Source organism: Bufo gargarizans, chromosome 3 (genome assembly GCF_014858855.1).
Source record: "Bufo gargarizans isolate SCDJY-AF-19 chromosome 3, ASM1485885v1, whole genome shotgun sequence".
In the NCBI taxonomy this organism is placed as follows: domain Eukaryota; kingdom Metazoa; phylum Chordata; class Amphibia; order Anura; family Bufonidae; genus Bufo; species Bufo gargarizans.
Window position 1 is genome coordinate 458,798,204 of NC_058082.1, and position 24,598 is coordinate 458,822,801.

At 46.8% G+C, this 24,598-nt stretch overlaps 1 protein-coding gene across 3 annotated transcripts in view; it reads right to left on the reverse strand.

Annotated features, from left to right (window-relative positions):
- Nucleotides 1-24,598, reverse strand: part of USP9X (ubiquitin specific peptidase 9 X-linked) — a 161,511-nt gene that overhangs the window by 75,254 nt on the left and 61,659 nt on the right. For all 3 annotated transcript variants that reach the window (XM_044283617.1, XM_044283614.1, XM_044283615.1), the window contains exons 10-15: nucleotides 16,417-16,569; nucleotides 11,934-12,038; nucleotides 10,851-11,057; nucleotides 3,768-3,904; nucleotides 930-1,063; nucleotides 524-611 (exon numbers count right to left, since the gene is read on the reverse strand). In XM_044283617.1, coding sequence (XP_044139552.1) covers nucleotides 524-611; nucleotides 930-1,063; nucleotides 3,768-3,904; nucleotides 10,851-11,057; nucleotides 11,934-12,038; nucleotides 16,417-16,569 — 824 coding nt within the window. The remainder of the gene's footprint in view (nucleotides 1-523; nucleotides 612-929; nucleotides 1,064-3,767; nucleotides 3,905-10,850; nucleotides 11,058-11,933; nucleotides 12,039-16,416; nucleotides 16,570-24,598) is intronic.

A 24,598-nucleotide genomic window follows, 5' to 3' on the forward strand; every position in this document is an offset into this window, starting at 1 on the left:
TAATACAAGGCACTTACTAATGTATTGTGATTATCCATATTGTCTCCTTTGCTGGCTTCATTCATTTTTCCACCAAATTATACATGGCTTGTATCCAGGGGTTACGACCACCCTGCAATCCAGCGGCAATGGTCACGCTTGCACACTTTAGGAAAAAGCGTCGGCTGATGCACACTACCGTGGTCCTGGCCACCATAGAGACTGGAGCGTTTTCCTATAGTGTTCAAGCACAAACACTGCTGCTGGATAGCAGGGTGGTCGCAACACCTAGAAACGAGCAGTGTATAATGTGATGGAAAAATGAATCAAGCCATCAAGGCAATATGGACAATCACAATACATTAGTAAGTGCCATGTATTAACTTTCTCTACATGATAAATTCCATTTGCTCAAGAGAGACAACCCCTTTAAGAATACAATTTTTATTTACAGAACCACAAATATTACTTCTACCACAAGTGGATCTCAGTCACAGTAATAGAAAATGTAACATCCTTGGAAGACAATTCTGCATAAATTTACCTTAAAAAATTTAGCCTTTCCTGGACTTCTTGTACATGGCTATAGCGACTTCCAGGCCTCACAGTCTGTGGATCGTACTCACCGTGTTCTTGAAGAGAAAAGAAGTGAAATCAGCTACTGTAATAAGTCATGGTTGCTGGACCAGAACCAAAGTGTTATAAAGATAGATTACATTTTTATAGGATTAGGCCGCATGCACACGACCATGGTGTGTTTTGTGGTCCGCAAAACAAGGGTGGCGTCCGTGCGCATTACGCAATTTGCAGAACGGCACCGACAGCCTTTACATATAACTGCCTATTCTTGTCCCAAAACGGCGACTCTGATGCGGACCAAAACAACGGCCGTGTGCATGAGGCCTTACAGACTATTTTGAAATCTGACTAAAAATTTCACAATTTGGTACCTTTTGAGTATTGTCGCATACTGTCCATATAGGAAGAGAGATTTTCAGCAACTAAAGTGACGAGGGCATGGTTATGCTGGAGCTGGTTGATTAAATCATGGCGGTAGAACACATGAGGGCTGCGCTGTGTCTGACTGAAATTGAAATGTACAACAGAAATTATAAAAACAAGAGCATAACATTAACCCAACTGATAAATTATCCTTAATTATATATATTTTTTTTTATTGGTAAAACACAAGTCAGAACACCTACTGACTGCAGTGTCGTGTTCTAGAGAACAAAATATTTTAAATTTTTTTTTTTTTTTTTTTTAGCTAGAGTAGATTACCCCTCATAAAACATATCCTGGAATCGGGAGTTTCCTCAAAACCCCCTACATCTGGTGGAGCTGCTCGAATGGTCAGGCTGAGGATAGCTTAGCATGCAGAAGGGGTCATGTATAAAAACCCCATACAGATGAAAACTCCTCAAAGAAATACTGGACCTAATCCATAATTCGTCAGTGTGCTGGTCATGTTGGATTTGGGCCATTTACAGGCATTGCCTGTGTTAAAAAGAGGACCTTTCATTACAATAAAAAATCTAAACTAAGCATACAGACATGGAGAGCCGCGCCCAGGGATCTCCCTGGGCGCCGCTCCGTTCTCCCGGTATCTTCAGATTTTCGGCTCAACTGGGAGGAGCCTGCCAGCGTCTCCTTCTCCCAGGCTGGAGTGCTGGCCAATCGCAGCGCTCAGCTCATAGCCTGGGATAAAAAAAAAAACTCAGGCTATGAGCCGAGCGCTGCGATTGGCCAGCGCTACGGCCTGGGTGAAGGAGACGCCGGCAGGCTCCTCCCAGTTGAGCCGAAAATCTGAAGATACCGGAGCCTATACCGGGAGAACGGAGCGGCGCCCAGGGATAGTAAGTGCAGGGAGATGCCTGGGCGCCAATCTCCAGGTCTGTATGCTTAGTTTAGATTTTTTTTATTGTAATGAATGGTCCTCTTTAATGTCAGCTCACTCAGGGCTCTGTAAGATGTAGTAATAAAGGAACTCAACAAATACTGCATCTAACCCCCTCCATTTTTGATATGCATGTGTTGAACATTACGACAGGGTGGATGAAGGTAATATGAAGTCACTATGATGTCCACAAGAAAATAAATCTTGGTGGAAAGATTTTGAGACAAAACCTTTATTAAATTGACCTCAGAAAATGCAGTCGTAAGGCCCCTTTCACACGAGCGAGTATTCCGCGCGGATGCGATGCACGAGTTGAACGCATTGCACCCGCACTGAATCCTGACCCATTCATTTCTATGGGGCTGTTCACATGAGCGGTGATTTTCACGCATCACTTATGCGTTGCCTGAAAATCGCAGCATGCTCCTCTTTGTGCGTTGCGGTGCGATAATCCACGCAATGCAGGCCCCATAGAAGTGAATGGGGTTGCGTGAAAATCGCAAGCATCCGCAAGCAAGTGCAGATGCGGTGCGATTTTCACGCATGGGTTCTAGGTGACAGTCTATTCACTGTATTATTTTCCCTTATAACATGGTTATAAGGGAAAATAATAGCATTCTGACTACAGAATGCATAGTATAATAGTGCTGGAAGGGTTAAAAAAAATAAAAAAGTTAACTCACCTTATCCTCTTGATCGCGTAGTTCCCGGTCGGTCTCTTCTTTAGCTGTGGGCTAAAGGACCTGTGGTGATGTCAGATCACATGCTCCATCACCATGGTGATGGACCATGTGATTGGAGCATGTGATCTGACATCACCACAGGTCATTCAGCCCACAGCTAGTAAAGTACAGACCGGGAACTACGCGATCAAGAGGATAAGGTGAGTTAACTTTTATTTTTTTAACCCTTCCAGCACTATTATACTATGCATTCTGTAGTCAGAATGCTATTATTTTCCCTTATAACCATGTTATAAGGGAAAATATTACAATCTTCAGAACATCAATCCCAAGCCCGAACTTCTGTGAAGAAGTTCAGGTTTGGGTACCAAACATGCGCGATTTTTCTCACGGGAGTGCAAAACGCATGACATTTTCCCGCAACGCACCCGCCTCTTATCCGGGCAAAAATACTGACGCCCGTGTGAAAGAGGCCTAAAAGGCCAATAGCATACACACTAGCATCTCCATGACATGAGAGATAGAGGGGCTAGTGGTGGAATCTGCAGACCTTCTTAAAAGTGTGTCATCCTTTAGAACATGGTCATTTCTTTGGCGGGACAACTCGTTTGATGATTTGGCCGACTTTCAGGCTACTCCAGGCAACTGGACTTCTAAGTCTCGTAATGTATTAAGTTCTGTTTCTGTAATGCTTTCTATTTTCAAACTGTTATTTGTTGCTTATTTTGTATGTTATTGTATTTTTACATTTTGATAACTAATTTTGTATGCACTGTCCTGTGGATATTAAAACTTCAATTTAATAAAAGACGGCTTGTGTTCTAAAGGATTCCACGACCTTAGAAGAAGCGTTACGTATATTTGTGTATTAACCCAGAGCATGATGGGCATTAGTGGGTGACCTAGTTTAAGGTGTCTTGTCTGCCTAATATGACAAGTGGTAGCAGCTAATATTCCTTAGATTTGGGTGTCAGATAGCTAAAGGGGTAAGATTTAGCAGAGTAGCAGAGTGGGAGGTTGACGTTAAAATGTGAGTGACACTTTAAGATCACATCCCGACTCATGATTATAAACATGCAGCATTTGCCTACGTCTGAAAAATATTAACTTGACAAATCAAGATGCACATACTCGCATGCAATTTGTATTTTGTTTGACCAACAGCTCTTATAAATCAGAATTTTTTAATTTTTTATTTAGAACCTTACCTTAAGTTTTGCGGTGCTTCACCAAATAAACTGCAAATTTCTCTAATTTGTTTAAGTGCTGGAATGACCCACTTGTCATTTGTACGCAGTTCTTCTATAAAGCGATCTATCCACTGAATTTTTTGGGTGTCTCGATCCTGGAAGCACAAAAAACGAGATTTTTGTATAACTTACCAGTAAAATCTCTTTCTCGCTCTTTCCTTGGGGGACACAGAAGACCTTGGTATAGCTCATCTCCATAGGAGGCGTGACACTAAGTGAAAACTGTTAAGCCCCTCCTCCACAGCTATACCCTCAGCCTGGAGAGAGAGGCTGCCAGTTGCGTGTCCAAGTAGTGAAAAAAAGGCAAAGTCCAAAAGTGGAACCAACAAGCCAACAACCCAACGGGTAAAACAACTCGGAAACCGTGTAGAGAAAAACAAAGAATGGGTGGGTGCTGTGTCCCCCAAGGAAAGAGCGAGAAAGAGATTTTACTGGTAAGTTATACAAAAATCTCATTTTCTCGCCCAGTTTCCTTGGGGGACACAGAAGACCATGGGACGTTCAAAAGCAGTCCAAAAGGGGGAGGGACCACAGCACCAAGGCGAAGCACCCGAAGGCATCAAGAAACCGCCGCCCGCAGACCAGGCGGCCCAAGGCAGCATCTGCCGAAGCCAGAGTATGCACCCTGTAGAACGCTGTAAGGCAGACCAGTGACCGCCTCGCACAGACGCATGGCCGAAGCCAAATGCCTCCGGCCCAGGAGGCACCGACCGCTCTGGTGAAATGAACGGTGACACCAAAAGCAGAACCCTGCCCTTGGTGCGGTAACCACAGCAATAACCACTGTGAGAAAGCGGAGGAAAGCCACCCCGGAGGCCACCAACCCGTTGCGCGGACCTCCTGGAAAACCAAGAGACCGAACGTCGACAAGAGTCGGAGATCTCCAAGTAAAAACCGCAAAGCCCAAACAACTCCCAAATCGGTGAAGTGTCCGTTCCCGGGGGTGGGAAGGGGAGGACGAAAGCCTCGTCAAAATGAAAGACAAACACCACCTTCAGAAGGAAGGAAGAGACGGGATGGAGAACAGCCCTGTCCTGAGGAAAGAGAAGGCTCGGAACAAGAAGGGCCGCCACCCAGGCACCCGCCAGAGACACGACGGCTACGGAAACATAACCGTACAGGACAGAAGGAGTAGAGAACTTCTGTAACGGCTCCAAGGGAAAGATTGGAGTGCCAAGAGCCCAGTATGCAATGCCCAGGGCGGTACCCAGGGGCAGTACAAGGGAACCCCAAAGCCGCTCCACGGAAGAGGGTCCTGACAGGCCCAGAGGGCCGGGGAACGCCGAAAGGGGAAGGACAGCGCTGACACTTGACACTTCAAGCAACAGAGTCCCAGTCCCAGATCTAGGTCGGACTGGAGAAAGACAGAACCATGGAGAGAGAAAGGCAGAGTGGGGGAACGCCCAGCTTCCCACAGAACCCCCGGTAAAACCCCTAAGGCCTACAACAGATCCTGGACAAAACACGGCCAGGAGCGAACACTAGCGAGCCCGCAAGAGTCGCCTGGGCAAGCGGGTGAAAACCCAATGCGAACAGGCGCAGACCAGTAACACGGGCAGAACGGTCGGCAAAACTGGTCCCGTCGGCCCCCGAGCAACGTTGTCCTGTAACCACCCGGAGTGGGGGAGAAGAAGGACAGACGGAAAGGAACCGAAGGGTCCGCCCAGCAACCGCCAGGACAAGACAGGCTAAAGTCCATGTCGATGTAGCCACCACAGGAAGACGTCCTACAGTCCCGGTGTGGGAGATCTAATGACAATCTCGACCGAATGGGGGTCCTCCCAAGTTACAGCCAGAGTGAACAAGGGAGACAGTACAAGGCCAAGAGGAACATCAGAACCATCCACATGAACAACCAAGCTCTCCCCAGAGGGGAGGGCAGTGAAGGAACCGCCACTGAAGCGCGGCCGGGGCAAAAGCCACATCGGAGGGAGCAGAGCCGAACCGAGCGGGAGCCAAGCAGAGCCGGCGAGAAAAGGCAGTCGAGACAGAGGCCGGCATAACACCCTCCAACCGAAAGGAGGAGTGGGCAACAGGGAAGCCATGGGACAGCTCAAAGGCAGAACCCCGCTCATTGAGACGCCCGGTTCACTGCCACGCAGAAGGCAAGTACCCTGAAGAACCCAAGGTGGAGGTCCTACGGACCTGGGTAAGCGAGCACCCAAGAGAAGCTGGGTGACCATCCCGAGAAAAGCGGCCCGAACCCAGTAGCGGACCAGCCTGAAGCGCAGAGGGGGCGCCAAAAGAAAAGACTCATACTGCACGACACCCGAAGAGGAGGAAACTGTAGCAGGCGAGGGAACAGCAGTCCCGCCAGAGCCAACGCAGAAATCGAGTGGCACTGCAAACGGCACTCTCGACCCAGTGACCACTTGCGCCGGGAAGCGAGTGCACGGGAGAACGAAAGGGTACGTATCCAAGAACCACGAACACTCCCCAGGTGGAAAGGCCAACGGACATGGTGGATGCCGACACAACGGGACCACAAAATACAGGCCAAACCAGAGAACGAGCACCACCCAGCTCGGCGAAGTAGAGAACAGTAGAGCCCATCTACTCATATCTAAAGAATACACCTTTGAATACAATGGCATTCTTTTAATGCTTGTATGACAGCACCCAAGGGTTATACAGGTGGACAGAATGATCTCTTTAGAGAAGAGTGCAAGGCCGTGACAAGCACCACATCCCAAGAGAAAAAAGGGTATGTCGCAGGAGGAAGTGAGGCATACGTACGAGCAGCCCCGCAAGCAGTGAGAAGGCCAACCCACCTATGGGAGGAGAAGGCATACACGGCCCAAAAAACGGACAGAGCGCACCAGAAATTCCGCTCACTGCAAAAAAATAGTCACCCAGTGAAGGGGATCAGCCACAGAGTCCAACAGTATCAACGGAAGTGCAAAGTGCAACCTGAAAGGGAGTTATGCACAAGACATCAGTATAGCATGCGATGGAAACGCAGGCAGGCCCCCCAGAAAAGGGGGAAACGTATCTGGCAACACTGCAGCTGGTAAGAATGCAAAGGCCCGTCCCAAAGGGGGGATGCCCAAGGCCAGTAACAACTTCAGAGAAGTAGAACATACCATAGTTTGCCCAGAAGGTGACCAATCACATGGCCGCACAGTACCCAGCGGGAACGCAGGAGGTCCGCCCAGTGAAAGGGGGACATGCACGGGGTTATCCTACCATTAAGCGAGTGCGCAATAACCCACCTAACACCGAATACTGTGAGAGTGCAACTACTCCACAATGAAGGAGAACATGCAAGAATCCCGCACAGCATATCAAGGACAGCCATGGGTCACGTGAGGGTGCAAATTTTCGCCCATGGATGAGGAGGGCCGTGTATGGCCCGCAACACAGCCGGCGAAAGAGCAGTATTCCACCCAGAAAGGGGCGGGGTAATGCACACGGCCGTCATCGCATCCAGCAAAAAATGCAAGCACCCCGCCAAGGATGCGGGACATGCACATGGCCAGCAACGCACTGGCGAGAAGACAACCACAGTCAGTGGCGTTGTGTGTATGCCGCCTGAGGAAAGGATACATGCTCATTGCTGGCAGCGATTCCAGTGAGTGCAGCACACCACCCAAGGAAGGGGTCGTGCACATGGCCGGCAGCGAATCCAGTGATAGTGCAGCAATCCACCTATGGAAGGAGTTCATGCACATGGCCGGCAGCAAATCCAGAGAGAGTGCAGCATTCCGCCTATGGACGGAGGTCATGCGTATGGCCGGCAGCGAATCCAGAAAGTGCAGCATTCCGCCTATGGAAGGAGGTCATGCACATGGCCGGCTCATGCATATGGCCAGCAGCGAATCCAGCGAGAGTGCAGCGTTCTGAGTATGGACGGAGGTCATGCATATGGCCGGCAGCGAATCCAGAGAGAGAGAGAGCGCAGCAGTCCTCCTTTGGACGGAGGTCATGCGTATGACCAGCAGCGAACCCAGCGAGAGTGCAGCATTCCGCCTATGAAAGGAGGTCATGCATATGGCCGTAGCGAACCCAGCGAGAGTGCAGCGTTCCGCCTATGGAAGGAGGTCATGCATATGGCCGTAGCGAATCCAGCGAGAGTGCAGCGTTCCGCCTATGGAAGGGGGTCGTGCACATGGTCAGCATCGTATGAGGTAAAAGGGCAGTATTCCGCCTACAGAAGGGGGTCATGCACAAGGCCAGCCCGCAGCCAGAGAGTGCAGTATGCCGCCTATAATGGGGGGTCATGCACATGGCCAGCACCGCGACTGGAGAGGGCGACTAATTCTGCCTATAGAAAAGGCGGCCTGCACCTGGCCAGCGCCGTACCCCAGGAGAGGGCAAGGGTCCGCCTAGAAAGGGAAACATGTATACCTGGCCAGTGCCACGGAGCGCAACATGCCACCTATGGAATAGGGGCAGGCATACGGCCAGCGCTCTAAGGTCAGGCTGCAGTATCCTGCGCAGCCAACATAAAATACAGATATTTCTTATATATGATATATATCTATATATATTCACACTTCATTATTAGTATTATTATTATTATTTTTTTTTTTTCTATTTATTATTGTAAAACACAGCCTCTTTGAGGCAGGAAGGGGCCACCATATAAGAGCACAGCCTCACTGAGAGGCTAGCCATCCTAGGGTCTCCTCCAGATGGGAGCAGTCAGCGTCCAAGAGGTTAATACGGATCGGACCTGAGGGCGGTGCAGCGATCCCCTGGGGGCGGGGGGACCTCCGGCGGGAAGAATTCGCGCCTGCGAATGCCCGCCCCCTCCAATCGAGGCCGGAATATTGCGGCCTAGTAGGCCGCGAAGCCGGGGCCTAAATTTTGCGGTGCCCGGAGGTACCGGCCGGGATCTGGAGGGAGCGAAGCGGCGCATGCATAATACCGGCCGCGGGAGCCCACCCCGCGGACCGGAGAGTCAGGGGGCCCGGGAAGGAGCCCGGGATAGAATCTTTCTGCGGCGCCCGACCGACCGGAAGACAGCCTCTCTGAGAGCACCTGCGGTCGGCCGGGGTCTGCTGAACACCGCAGTCATGACGGCCGCGGGAGCCCACCCCGCGGACCGGAAACAAGGGCCCTACGCAGCAGCAGTCAGGAGAGGGCCCTGGCCCTGAGCCGTCTCAAGGAGGGATGCCTGCGCACCGGTAAGGCGATAGGGGGGGATGGGGAACCCTGCAAGGATAGAGGCAGCTCCCTGGGCGGCATGATAGGGACGCCAGCATAACCCCTCAGTGGATGCACCTATAGTGGAGGGGAGGAGAGGGAACTAATAAAACAAACTAGGATGGCCAGACCAGTATGGGGGTCAGTCAAGCAGGAGACCGGGGAGGGGGTCGTAGGGCTGGAGAAGCCACTCTCTCACCACAGCAGTCTTCACCTCGGTCCGTTCCAGCAGGGTCGCCCCTTCAGCTACTGGCACCGTAGTGGCAGGACGCTGGAAGAGGGACTTGGCGTGCGGGCGACCCTTACGCTGGCGGGATGCAGGGGAGCTGGGCTGCCCTGGTCCACCTTGCCTTCTGTGGGGGAGGCAGCAGTGCGGATGCCGGCACTGGCGCAGCTCAACCCCGGGAGAAACAGAGAGGTCTAGTGCGTCTCTGTTGTCCCGTATTCTGGAACAAAAGAAAAGAAAAAAGTAAAAATCAAAAATTTTAAAACAACAAAGGAGAAAACAGCCCTGCAGAGCAGGGAGTGTCTTGCCTCCTTGGACACTAAGCAAAAACTGGCAGCCTCTCTCTCCAGGCTGAGGGTATAGCTGTGGAGGAGGGGCTTAACAGTTTTCACTTAGTGTCACGCCTCCTATGGAGATGAGCTATACCAAGGTCTTCTGTGTCCCCCAAGGAAACTGGGCGAGAAATAAAGTTTGCATTTTCAAAGCAAAGGTATTCAGATGAATGGAATGCGTATTCAGTTGACAAAACTTTCTGCAACATTGTTTGGCTTTAAAAAAAATTGTCACCAAAATTTGCATCATGGACTTTTCTTACAGACTAGAGAATAAAAATGTTTGCTGGAGTGCTTCTTTAACTGCTCTAAGACGGCCTAGAACTTAGAGGACCTTTCATGGGTCCGAACATTTTAAGATAACTATCTGGATATGTAGAGCAGTGTCCAGGGATCTCACTGCACTAACTATTATCCCTGGGCGCCGCCCGTTCCGTTCGCCCAATGTGGCCCCGTTACCTTCTCCTGCGCTGTATGGTAATTGCTACTATTTGTAAACCAGGGAGGAGTCTGCCCCGTTTCTCCCTGGGTGCTCCTTCTCCCTGGCTGTAGCGCTGTCCAATCGCAGCGCAGAGCTCACAGCCAGAAGAAAAAGAAAAAAAGACTCCCAGGCTATGAGCTCTGCACTGCGATTGGACAGCACTACAGCCAGGCAGAAGAAACGCCCAGGGAGAAACAGGGCAGACGCCTCCCTGGTTTACAAATAGTAGCAATTACCATACAGCACGGGAGAAGGCAACGGGGCCACAGCAGGCAAGCGGAGCGGCGGCTCCCAGGGATAATAGTAAGTGCAGTGAGATCCATGGGCGCCGCTCTACATGTCCAGATAGTTATCTTACAGTGTTCGGACCCATTAAGGTCCTCTTTAAAGTTACAGAGTATCCAGCCGCAGGAGTCGGCTGTCAGGGATAGCAGACTCCCCACAGAGAAAGCAGAGACTGTTTATTAATGTACCTGCTTTCCTGACTACTGTATGCAAGGCGCTCTGAGCATCTTATATGCAGTTCTGGAAGCACCCCTGCATATAAGCGTGTGCCTGCAGGAGCTGCTGGGTCTTAATCTCTGCAATGAGACTCCAGAGTCAATATTCCCCCTGTATCTAGTGTTAATATGTCAAACCAATAAAATAAAGACAAAACAAAATATTTATAAAAAAAAAAAGGAGAAAAAAAAAAAGAAAACCCGTCACTTCTAGCCACACCTCCAGTAAATGCAAACTATATTAGTCGCACTTTGTGCTATGAAGAAAAAAATAAAAATAAAATACAACCCTTTTTTTTTTTTACAACAAAACAACACAATCACCAAATTACAAAGTGAGCCCGATTTACCAACCTGCGAGCAGCTGTAATCCAAAATTTTTATGTGAGCACTCAGGGCTTGGTCCATTATATCAACGGGTACATCATCACTGTGCGCTAAATTCCACAGAAGATTTAACACTTTGTGAGCCATTACTCCATCCTTGTCATCTTCTGCTAGTCGTCGTATCAACTCTAATAGTTTTTCCCGCTGTTTTTTACTTGCATTCGTCCAGCTAGCCTAAAAACAAAAAGGCAAGTCTTTAAAGAAGCACTCCCACAAAAGAGCTAGTGATCCTTTAGTCTATTACCAAGTTACGTGATGTAAGTCATAGGGCCGGTAGTCCGCTTACTGTCAGCTTTATTCAGGAGATGGGAGCTCCACGCTGGTCTTCTGCTGTGCCTGCCAACATGACCAGAAGACTCAGACTGAGCGTCGCATCGGAATGAAGAGAGAATGTGACTTTCGGTCCACATACAAGGAGCTGCCAGATTCACCAAGTGAGCGCCGGTTTCATGTCACAGAAGATCATTGGAACGGAGCTTCTTCTCATGAATAAAAGCAGCCAATAAGCAGACTACCCGCCCTACTGCTTACACCATGTAACTCCCTAAAGGGAATCTGTCACCGGTTTTATACTGCTAGGTCCCAACAGCTACAGCGCATGGCAAGGAGTCGTGATTTTCACGAGCTTCTGGCTTTCTCCGCCCTCTGCCACCAACTGACATATTTTTTTTTCCCCCCAACAGAATTAACAGCCAGAGGACAGAGAAAGCCAGGAGAATATTCAGGATTCATCAGCAGTTCAATACAAGATTTTAGTAAAAAGTGACCCAGATTCCCTTTAATGTAAAAAAAAAAAAAAGTTTGTGGGAGTTCTTAAGTTAAATGAAAAGCATTATATAAATTGTGTCAGCACTGTCCGTCAGTCACTATTTCTAAATTTCTTGTTTTTATATATCTGCATGGGTTACATAGAGGGCAGAACATTGCACTGCTTAAATCATTGTGTAGAGCAAGAAACAAGAGAAAAATTTGGCAAATATGGAAAAATTAGTCACAAATATTTAAAGCTCAGTGTGCACAGATAGTAGAAAAGCAATATTGTACATTTACCTTGAAACAATCAAAGAGGTGGTCAAGTTGTTCTGGGGAAAAATCCCATGCCAGCTTAGCAAGCAAGTCATGGACATTTTTCACAATGGCTTCATGTTTTCCTGCCTGGAACAGGAGTAAATAATAAACATTAATTTTTTTAAATATGTTATTTCTGTATGTCAAAATAAAGAACATGCAAATTTCCAGATGTTTTGGGTCACATAAAACCATGATTCTGTACATTATCTTAACACACACAATAGATCCTTAATTCCTGGCTGGAGTACAGGCCTCCGATTGTGTCGCGGTTGTGGCAGATTACCACACGGCTATTATGGCTGCAGCTAGCTCCTGTCAAACTAATGAGGACCACACGGTTTTGTAGATCTGCAATGTTAATGACCGCTTAGTATTGCGGGTGTTGCGCAGTCATGTACGAGACAGACCGACTAAAAAGGTGCAACCACAACACATCATATGCCCATACCCTAACACTCAATCCTGATACTGTCCCATTTAAATGTGAAAATGATCAACTGACAAAAGGAGTCCATGATCACATTGCACATAAAATTGCTTGCCTCCATCAGATCAGTCTGCTGCCAACAAAGTGCATCTGTACTGAAGATTTTTCCTGCATGTAAATATAGCTATATCTAGTCAATCGGGCAGGGATCAGCAGCCCTAAAGGGGTTTTTCGGTTATATTAAGTTATCATCTACCCACAGGATAGGGGATAACTATTAGATTTATGATAGCCGAGCGGCTGCACGCAGCTGTCTCCAGAGCTCCCACAGAAATGAATGGGGCGGCTGCGCTCATGCCCGATCTGCTCATTTTGTGGGGGGGGGGGAGCACAGGGTATGTGGTCTCCATTCTTGTGATCAGTGGGAGTCCCAGCGGTAGGACCCCACCAATCTAACAGTCATCTCCTATCCCGTGGATAGGGGGATACCTTAATATAACCAGAATAAAAGTTTAAGAAGAAGTAGTGAGATGAAGACTGATCATGATCGTCTCTCATGCAGTCAAAATCCTTATTCTTTAGAAGTCTGACTCGCTTCAATTTTATGGGCGATTTGTCAAAACGGTAGAAGACTTAAGAGGTATCAACAGATATCAATACAGCTACTGTGAAAGACATATGTAGGCATTTGCAGACCTAGTCTATTATGAGAAAGGGTTAATAAAGCATGCAGATCCTGGTAGTACAAGTAGGAGGTGGAAGATGAAAGTGGCGTTTCCATTCATAGAAAATAAGCATAAAAAACTGCAGCAAGTTGTTCTAATCTTAAATTATCTGTAGTGGAGTAAGAAGCAAATAAGTGACTAACAAATAGTTTCTGACAACTATACAGATTACTTCTCATTTGCATTCATAAAGGTCTAAATTGTGCATCAGAGAAATAATAAAAAGAAAACAAAACTGGATAAATATTAGTATCAAGAGAAAATGTGTAGGAGGAAATGTAAGGGGGGGGGGATTCTACACAAGTATAAGCTTTGAACAGGACTCATCAGCATTTCTGGCAGATCTGTCTCAATACATACTTTAATTCCCCATGAAATGACAAAAATATAAAACATTTTTTCTTAGATCTATGCAGTTTGAGGTTTCTCTTTTTTTCCCCCTCACAGAAATTTAAAGACGTGTTCAGGTACTTAGATGTTGAGGACTTATCGCCAAATCAGGTGATCGGTGGAGGCACGGGTTGCTGGACCCTCACCGATCTGACATTTATGACCTATCCTGAGGATAGGCCATCATTATCTAAGTACCAGAAAATCCGATAAAGAATAAACTTACAACTGTTAACATTTGGGGGACCAATCTGTGCCAGACTATGTAGGAACACCCATCTTTGCCAGGAGGTATGGTGACAGTTTTCAACGTACTCATAACTACTCTATTGGAATAACAGAACTATGGCACAATGCTCTTGAATCATCAGGGCTTGTTCACACATAATTTTGGCGCAGACATCACACCAATATTCCGTCTGAGACTGTGTCATGCTTTCAATGGGAGGTAGCCCTTAAGTTCATGGGCCAGCGGTTTAATCAGTTTGCTACCAGGAACGATAGGCGAACATGGCGCCTGCTCACAAGTGCAGAGGGCGTCATGGCGAGCTGCTGTTTCAAACAGCAGAGACCTGCAGCTAATTACAGTGACCAGCAATAATGCAGATCGCAGTAATTAAAGGATTTGGGCTACTTTCACACTGGTGTTTCTGGGTCCGCTTGTGAAATCCGTTTCAGGGCTCCCACAAGCTGCCCAAAACGGATCAGTTCAGCCCCAATGCATTCTGAATGGATAAGGATTCATTCAGAATGCATCAGTTTGGCTCCGATCAGTCTCCATTCCACTCTGGAGGCGGACACCAAAATGCTGCTTGCAGCGTTTTGGTGTCCACCTGACGATGAAGAGCCAAACGGATCAGTCCTGACTTACAATGTAAGTCAATGGGGACAGATCCGTTTTCACTGACAATATGGTGCAATTGAAAACGGATCTGTCCCCCATTGACTTTCATTGCAAGTCAGGGCGGATACAAGCGTTTGCATTATCAGTGCGGATCCGCACCGAACGCAGGTGTGAAAGTAGCCTTAGATGCACTGATCACTTGAGATCACGGCATCTAAACGCAAAAATAAATAAATCCATAAGCGCTTCCTACCGACACTCCCTGTGGCCAATGGGGCATCGGTAGTTGCTGATGAGGCCGAGTGTTCATGCTTCAATTCTTATTTTGGCCACCAGATGGCAGGCCAGGATAAGAATTATATATATATATATATATATATATATATATATATATATATATATATATATATATATATATATATATATATATATATATATTTTACACATACATACAAAAAAAGCTAAAAAGAAAATAAAAAGTTTAAAGGGACACTGACCACGCCCCGCCGTGGTTAGATCGCGCCTGCGTACACACCCTGCCTGCGTCCCCGAGCCTCTGCCTCATGCGCATGCGTCAGACACTGTTCATAGCAGCAGCGCTTCAGGCGCATGAGGCAGAGGCTCGGGGACGCAGGCAGGGTGTGTACGCAGGCGCGATCTAACCACGGCGGGGCGCAGGCGCAGAAGATTACACACGAACGATGCCAGGAGGATTCGATTGCCCATGCGCAGGATCGTGACCTGGAGAGTTGTAGCCGCTGCCCAGCGAAGTGAATATTGATGAATCATGTGTCAAATACAATTGTGATTATTGGTATTGCCCTAATTTTGATAACTTTGGTGTATATATTCACACCGGCTTGTGGCAAATTTTGACACATATATACATGTGGATATTTGTGGTGTCTAAAGGCTACAGCGTTTGGACACTATATGTCCACCATTTATGACCTTTTGGGTATAATCATGCACTTGCACTTTACCTTAGATATTTGTATTGGCAGCCCACCATCGGTTCACTTGGTTTTTAACATGTATTGTAACCTGTATGTATTGTCTTATTTGTGACCAGTGCTGATCATGTGTCTTCTGTGATTTTCTTAATAAAATTGAGTATTTTTGTACTATTGTAGTATATTTTCTTTAAATCAAATTATATTTTACTTATCTTACTCCTTCAATCGGTTATATATATTCTAATTAGGGGTAAGCCCGCAATTTTGTTAGGGCTATATATAGGTTTTTATCCTAAGAATAGGCCATGAATATCAGATAAGTGAAGGTCCAGCTCACAGCACCCACTATGATCAGATTGTTGACGGTGCTCTTGACACTCCAGCAAGCACAGAGACCACTAAAAGGCTTACTAGGCACAGGTCTGCTTTGTGTGTTTTGTGGTGACAATACCTAGTATTGTAATTTAGTACAATTCACTTGAAAAGGAACACAGCTCCAGAGAATGGCAATACCTGACACAGGCGCTAGAAAAATTGTGAAGCTGTGCCTGGTAAACAATGAAACAGACTGTACCCGGTAGATGGCCCCTTAAAAGGGTTTTCAGAGATATTTGTACCGATGACCTCTCTGGATAGGTCATCAATATTTGATTGGTGTGGGTCTGACACCAGGGAACCCCGCTGATTCACTGTTTGAGACAGCACTGGCCTTCTTGCAGCTATCTCTAAGCCATGTTACATCACATTCATTGGTTACGTGGCCTAGGTGCAGCTCAACCCCATCAAAGTGAATGGGGCTGAGCTGTGATACCAAGCAGTCACTATCAAATGGACAGCGCTGTGCTTGATGAGCTGAGAGAAGGCCGAGACGGCACTGCAAGCACCACTGCCTTCTCAACCAGCTGATCGGTGGGGGTCCTGGGTGTCTGTTTCCCACCAGAACGTGGTGACCTATCCAAAGGCCAGGTCATTAAAAAGGTCTTTGAAAACGCCTTTAAATCAGTCTAAGAATAGGCTGTGTCCCAGAAAACCCCTTTAACACGAAGTCATAATGCACATAGGCACACTGAATTCAGGTCGTTTCATACTCTTGTATATTGCACAGTATATATCATTTTACCTGTGCTGCCCAAATATTGTCTAGGTCTTGCAATGTTAGGGCTTTTTCTTTGATGACAAATCTAAGAATTTTCTCCAGTTTCTCCACATACTGTGGCTGATGAAGACTATCTCGTAAAACTATAGATAGGATATTGTTCTGCTGAATCCATTCCTAGAATACAAGTACAACAACAAAATAGAAAGGTTTTTAAAATCATAATAAAAGTAGAATAAAAGCTAACATTTATGATACTTCTCAAAAATATTACATTTCTAAAGAAATGAACTAAAGTGAAGTGACTCATCAAACCGGAGGCCCAGAGGCTTTTTAGTAATCACAAATTCACACACACATCTACGGTAAATAATACAACAGGGTTTAGCTAGGCACAGTAGTAAATAGATCTGTCAGAAAATGTTTGGTATGTGGTTATAAAAGTATTTAGGTTATATAGGATGCTGAAAGCCAATGTGTAACACTTCCTCAGCAGAATGTTTGTACTATATACACAAGATTTTAGGAGAATCTTTAGTGAATTTTAGAAGCAGAATGCATGCCTACACGTTATATATTGTATACATAAAAAATGGCAGCATTTTTGTGATTCGGTTCAACTAGGCAGGGACTTGAATTTGTCCTGGGTGCGGTTATCTTCTCCCTGGCTGCGAGCGCATCCAATCAGAGTGCCCCCACCCCGCTCTTAGCCAGGAAGATTTGCGAGAACTTGAGCTATTACACATCCCGAGCCGTGCGCCATCTTGGAGTCCCTTAGGGGGTGGTGGGAGGTAAATTTGTAAAACTAACATCATGCTCATTTGCCTAGTGGGAGTATTAGTAAAGGTTGAACAAGTTGCTAGTTTTCTAGGGTTGTTTTTCATACTTACCCACAGGATGCTGCCGCCGCAGTGCTCTCCGCCGAGGACTCCAAGATGGCGCACGGCTGGGCATGTGTAAAAGCTCAAGTTCTCGCGAGAACTGGAGCTCCTTCTCCCTGGCTAAGAGCGGGGTGAGGGCGCTCTGATTGGATGCACTCGCAGCCAGGGATAAGATAACCGCGCACAGGACAAATTCAAGTCCCCGCCTAGATGAACCAAACCGCCTCATTAGCATATGTGGCGCCAAAACAAACGGGGACCACAAAGGACGAAAGGGGGGTCCTTTATATAAAATATAATAAAAAAGTGGAAAGACATCACTGGGGGCCGCACTGTAAGGTAATATAACCATTTCAATACATGTATCCTGGTGAAAGGTCCTCTTTAAAAAGGGAAAGGGTCACCTATAATTTTTTTCTCTGCCAAGTAAACCAGATTGCAAATCATAGATTAAAAAAATTTCTTTACAGCAGTCACATGGGCCACAGACAACAGTTTGAAGCTCAATGACTTCTATAGAAGAGTTTCCCAGGCATGCTCTGTGACCTGTGCCGAGGTCATTGTACAGTGAGGGAGCAGAGAAGCTAGGATCATCACCTATCGTGAACGCTGGGTCCTGCCTCATCTATAGAGGTGTTGATGACTGCTGAAAAGTCATCTCTACAAAACACAGTCAACATATCAGGTATATATATATATATATATATATATATATATATATATATACACACATACATATATACACACATACATATATACACACATATATATACACACACACACACACATATACACACACACATACAGTACAGACCAAAAGTTTGGGCACACCTTTTCATTCAAAGAGTTTTCTTTATTTTCATGACTATTAAAATTGTAGATTCACACTGAAGGCATCAAAACTATGAATTAACACATGTGGAATTATATACAGACGTGGACAAAATTGTTGGTACCCTTTGGTCAATGAAAGAAAAAGTCACAATGGTCACAGAAATAACTTTAATCTGACAAAAGTAATAATAAATTAAAATTCTATAAATGTTAACCAATGAAAGTCAGACATTGTTTTTCAACCATGCTTCAACAGAATTATGTAAAAAAATAAACTCATGAAACAGGCATGGACAAAAATGATGGTACCCCTAGAAAACACAGAACATAATGTGACCAAAGGGACATGTTAATTCAAGGTGTGTCCACTAATTAGCATCACAGGTGTCTACAACCTTGTAATCAGCCATTGGGCCTATATATATGGCTCCAGGTAATCACTGTGTTGTTTGGTGATATGGTGTGTACCACACTCGACATGGACCAGAGGAAGCAAAGGAAAGAGCTGTCTCAAGAGATCAGAAAGAAAATTATAGACAAGCATGTTAAAGGTAAAGGCTATAAGACCATCTCCAAGCAACTAGATGTTCCTGTGAGTACAGTTGCACATATTATTCATAAGTTTAAGATCCATGGGACTGTAGCCAACCTCCCTGGACGTGGCCGCAGGAGGAAAATTGATGACAAATCTAAGAGACGGATAATCCGAATGGTAACAAAAGAGCCTAGAAAGACTTCTAAAGAGATTCAAGGTGAACTTCATGCTCAAGGAACATCAGTGTCAGATCGCACCATCCGTCGTTGTTTGAGCCAAAGTGGACTACATGGGAGACGACCAAGGAGGACACCATTGTTGAAAACGAATCATAAAAAAGCAAGACTGGAATATGCCAAACTACATGTTGACAAGCCACAAAGCTTCTGGGAGAATGTCCTGTGGACAGATGAGACAAAAATCGAAGTTTTTGCCAAGGCACATCAGCTGTATGTTCACAGACGAAAAAATGAAGCATATCAAGAAAAGAACACTGTCCCTACTGTGAAACATGGAGGAGGCTCTGTTATGTTCTGGGGCTGCTTTGCTGCGTCTGGCACAGGGTGTCTTGAATCTGTGCAGGGTACAATGAAATCTCAAGACTATCAAGGAATTCTAGAGAGAAATGTACTAGCCAGTGTCAGAAAGCTTGGTCTCAGTCGCAGGTCATGGGTCTTGCAACAGGACAATGACCCAAAACACACCGCTAAAAACACCCAAGAATGGCTAAGAGGAAAAAATTGGACTATTCTAAAGTGGCCTTCTATGAGCCCTGACCTCAATCCTATTGAGCATCTTTGGAAGGAGCTGAAACATGCAGTCTGGAAAAGGCACCCTTCAAACCGGACACAACTGGAGCAGTTTGCTCATGAGGAGTGGGCCAAAATACCTGCTGAGAGGTGCAGATGTCTCATTGACAGTTACAGGAAGCGTTTGATTGCAGTGATTGCCTCAAAAGGTTGCGCAACAAAATATTAAGTTAGGGGTACCATCATTTTTGTCCATGCCTGTTTCATGAGTTTATTTTTTTACATAATTCTGTTGAAGCATGGTTGAAAAACAATGTCTGACTTTCATTGGTTAACATTTATAGAATTTTAATTTATTATTACTTTTGTCAGATTAAAGTTATTTCTGTGACCATTGTGACTTTTTCTTTCATTGACCAAAGGGTACCAACAATTTTGTCCACGTCTGTACATAACAAAAAGTGTGAAACAACTGAAAATGTCATATTCTAGGTTCTTCGAAGTAGCCACCTTTTGCTTTGATTACTGCTTTGCACACTCTTGTTGAGCTTCAAGAGGTAGTCACCTGAAATAGTTTTCACTTCACAGGTGTGCCCTGTCAGGTTTAATAAGTGCCTTATAAATGGGGTTGGGACCATTTGCATTGTGGAGAAGTCAGGTGGATACACAGCTGATAGTCCTACTGAATAGACTGTTAGAATTTGTATTATGGCAAGAAAAAAAAGCAGCTAAGTAAAGAAAAACGAGTGGCCATCATTACTTTAAGAAATGAAGGTCAGTCAGTCCTAAAAATTGGGAAAACTTTGAAAGTGTTCCCAAGTGCAGTCACAAAAACCATCAAGCGCTACAAAGAAACTGGCTCACATGCGGACCGCCCCAGGAAAGGAAGACCAAGAGTCACCTCTGCTGCGGAGGATAAGTTCATCCGAGTCACCAGCCTCAGAAATCGCAGGTTAACAGCAGCTCAGATTAGAGACCAGGTCAATGCCACACAGAGTTCTAGCAGCAGACGCATCTCTAGAACAACTGTTAAGAGGAGACTGTGTGAATCAGGCCTTCATAGTAGAATATCTGCTAGGAAACCACTGCTAAGGACAGGCAACAAGCAGAAGAGACTTGTTTGGGCTAAAGAACACAAGGAATGGACATTAGACCAGTGGAAATCTGTGCTTTGGTCTGACGAGTCCAATTGAGATCTTTGGTTCCAATTACCGTGTCTTTGTGCGACGCAGAAAAGGTGAACGGATGGACTCTACATGCCTGGTTCCCACCGTGAAGCATGGAGGAGGTGTGATGGTGTGGGGGTGCTTTGCTGGTGACACTGTTGGGGATTTATTCAAAATTGAAGGCATTCTGAACCAGCGTGGCTACCACAGCATCTTGCAGCGGCATGCTATTCCATCCGGTTTGCATTTAGTTGGACCATCATTTATTTTTCAACAGGACAATGACCCCAAACACACCTCCACGCTGTGTAAGGGCTATTTGACCATATAGGAGAGTGATGGGGTGCTGCGCCAGATGACCTGGCCTCCACAGTCACCGGACCTGAACCCAATCGAGATGGTTTGGGGTGAGCTGGACCGCAGAGTTAAGACAAAAGGGCCAACAAGTGCTAAGCATCTCTAGGAACTCCTTCAAGACTGTTGGAAGACCATTTCAGGTGACTACCTCTTGAAGCTCATCAAGAGAATGCCAAGAGTGTGCAAAGCAGTAATGAAAGCAAAAGGTGGCTACTTTGAAGAACCTAGACTATAACATATTTTCAGTTTTTTCACACTTGTTATGTATATAATTCCACGTGTTAATCTACAATTTTCATAGTTCTGAAAATAAAGAAAACTCCTTGAATGAGGTGTGTCCAAACTTTTGGTCTATATCTCTATAAAAATCTGCTTAGAATAAAAACTTGATTTAAACAGTCTCACTTAGCCAGCATTGTGGACAGCGGTCACATGTAGTAGTCAGGCATGTCCTTGCTGCTGTTTGTGAACAGGGGTTGTTTGAATTTATTATCTTGTACAACCCTTTAAAGGAGAATCAGCCTTGAGCCTGTACTGTATGCTGAATATGAATAAAGATATCAAAGATTGACAGGCTGGCTTCTCAGCCTGCATCTGTTCTCTCTGCTCCAGCTGCTGCCTCCAGATTTGTAAAAGAGCAGGTTTCTTAATAAAAAGTCAGACACATGGTGATACACATGTATGGAGGCAGCGGCTGGAAGAGGCAAGCTGAGAAGCCAGCCTGCGCATCTACAGCTTGAGTACATTCACATGCCGTATTTTCATTCCGCATCCCTTTCACATTTTTTGTCGCATGAAGACCCATTCATTTCTACAGGAATACAAAAAATGCTGACATTATGCAAATTACAGAACATGTCCTATTCTTGTCCATTTTGCAGCCAATAAGCAGTTCTTTGTGTTGTGTAGATTTTATTATTTTCCCTTATAACATAGTTATAAAGGGAAAATAGCATTCTTAATACAGAATGCATAGTATAATAGGGCTGGAGGGGTTAAAAAAAAATATATATATTATGATCATAATTTAACTCCCCTTAATCCACTTGTTCGTGCAGCCCGGCTTCTCTTTCTTCTTCTTTGAGGAAAAGGACCTGTGGTGGTGATGTCCCTGCGCTCATCACATGGTCCGTCACATGATCCATCACCATGGTGATGGACCATGCGATGAGCGTAGTGACGTCACCACAGGTCCTTTTCCTACTGGACAGCAAAGAAAAAGACAGAAGAGAAGCTGGGCTGCGGGAACAAGTGGATGAGGCGAGTTAAAAGGAGATTTTTGTGAAACTCACCTGTAAAATCTTTTTCTCGTCTTTTCCATTGGGGGACACAGACCATGGGTATAGCTTAGAGGTATTAGTAGGAGGGACACTATGCAAATGAAAGAGCTCCTCCTCCTCGGGCTATACCCCCAGACTCCACCAGGAGGAACTCAGGCGTTGCACAAGCAGTAGGAGAAGGAGCAAGAAAAAATCACGGAAACCATCGGACCAAGCCATAAGGTCCAACCAGAAACAGAAAAACTGAACTAAAGACCCCTCCTGCAACAGGAATAATGGGTGGGAGCTGTGTCCCCCAATGGAAAAGACGAGAAAAAGATTTTACAGGTGAGTTTCACAAAAATCTCCTTTTCTCGTGCTTTTTTCCATTGGGGGACACAGACCATGGGACGTCCAAAAGCAGTCCATGGGGTGGGAAAAAATACCAGCACCGCCAGGAGGAACGCCCCAACGGTCAAACAGGAACCACAGCCTGCAAAACCATGCGGCCAAAGCCGCATCAGCCGAAGCCAGTGAATGCAACTGACAAAAATTTGCAAAGGTATGCAAGGACGACCAGGTGGCCGCCGTACACAGCTGAGACGCAGAGGCACGACTGCGTCTTGCCCAGGAAGCCCCCTCCGCCCCAATGGAGAGAACGGCAATTCTAGCCGGGGGAACTCCACCACAAGCGTGACAAGCCGCGGAAATAGCCAAGCAGATCCAGAGCGCCAAGAACGGCGGACGGAAGCAGTAGCCGCGAGACACACCTCCAGGACCCGTACAACATCCAGGGAATGCAGAGTGCGTTCCTTGGGGTTAGCCGGAGAAGGACAAAAGGAAGGCAGGACAAGATCCTCATCAAGGCGGAAGGGAGAGACCACCCTGGGCAAAAAGAAGGGGACTGGACGGAGCACAACTTAATCCTGGTGGAAAACCAGAAAGGCTCCTGACAGGAAAGAGCGGCCAGCTCCGACACCAGTCTGACTTAAAAGCTCGTGATGGGACGTGAACTCACAGCCACTGCATAATAGCCCAGAACTTTAATCACTACGCTATGTAGCTGTATCAGAAGCTATGGTCACAAGGAAGTCCAGATGAGAACAGTCAGAGAGACCCTCCTCAAAGGCTCGAAGGGGGCCGACTGCAGAGCGCGCAGAACCAAATTGAGATCCCAAGGAGACAAAGGGGGAACATACGGGGAACCGAAGGCGCCACCCCCGAAGAAAGGTCACCACCGGACCCTTAAGAGCAAGGGACCTCTGACGGCCCGCGCCGAAACCTGACCTTACAGGGAACTAAGCGACAGTCCCTGCACAAGCCCAGACTGAAGAAAAGACCATCAAGATGGAAAACCGAAGGGGAGGGAACCCCGAACCCTCAAAAAAGGATAGGAAGGCCATCCAGGTACGATAGTAAATCCGGGAGGAAGAAGACTTCCCCGGACTGATCATGGTCCTAACCACTGAATCCGAGAACCCCATCTTTATCAGGATGGCGGTTTCAACAGTCACGCCGGTAAACGAAGAGACCGCAAATTCCGGTGGAAGACGGGCCCCGAGACAGTAGGTCCTGTCCGTCGGGAAGAGGTCATGGGGCGTCCGCCAGCAACCGAGCCACGTCCGAAAAAACCACGCGCGGCGAGGCCACTCTGGGGTGATGAGAACGGTCGGAGTCCCTTCCGCCTCGAACTGGCGTAGACCCTTTGGTAGGAGAGGAAAACAGAGGAGGCTGAAGTCCTGCCACGGAGACACCTGCGCATCCATCCGTACGCCTCAGGATCTCGGGCGCGAGCAAGGACCACTGGGATCTTGTTGTTGAACCCGGACGCCATTAAGTCCACATCCGGACGGTCCCATCTGTGGCAGATTTCCTCGAACCCTTCTGGATGCAGAGACCACCCGCTTGGATCCACCGTGTTGTGGCTTAGAAAGTCCGCTGTCCAGTTGTCCACTCCTGGAATGCAAACTGCTGACAACACCGGAACGTGCGTCTCCGCCCACGTCAGAATTCTCTTCACCTCCTGCATCACCATCCGGCTGCGGGTCCCGCCCTGATGGTCGATATAGGCCACGGCCGCGGCATTGCCCGTTTGAACCCGCACTGGGAGGCCCGCAAGGAGAGAGGTCCAATAGGAGAGAGAGAGCGGAAAAAATCGCCCTCAGTTCCAGAAAGTTGATTGGAAGGCGAGACTCTGCCGCCGACCAAATTCCTTGAACCGTGCGAGACTGGAAAACGCCCCCCCAACCCAGGATGCTGGCATCGGTGGCGGCGATCGTCCAGGAGAATGCGAGAAAGGAACTCCCCGACCTCAGGTTCTTTGGGAACAGCCACCAAGGGAGAGCTGCCCGAACCCGCTGAAAGGTAAAGGATCTCCTGTTGCGCCAGGCGAGTGTGAAACTGGGCATATGGAAGGCCTCGAAAG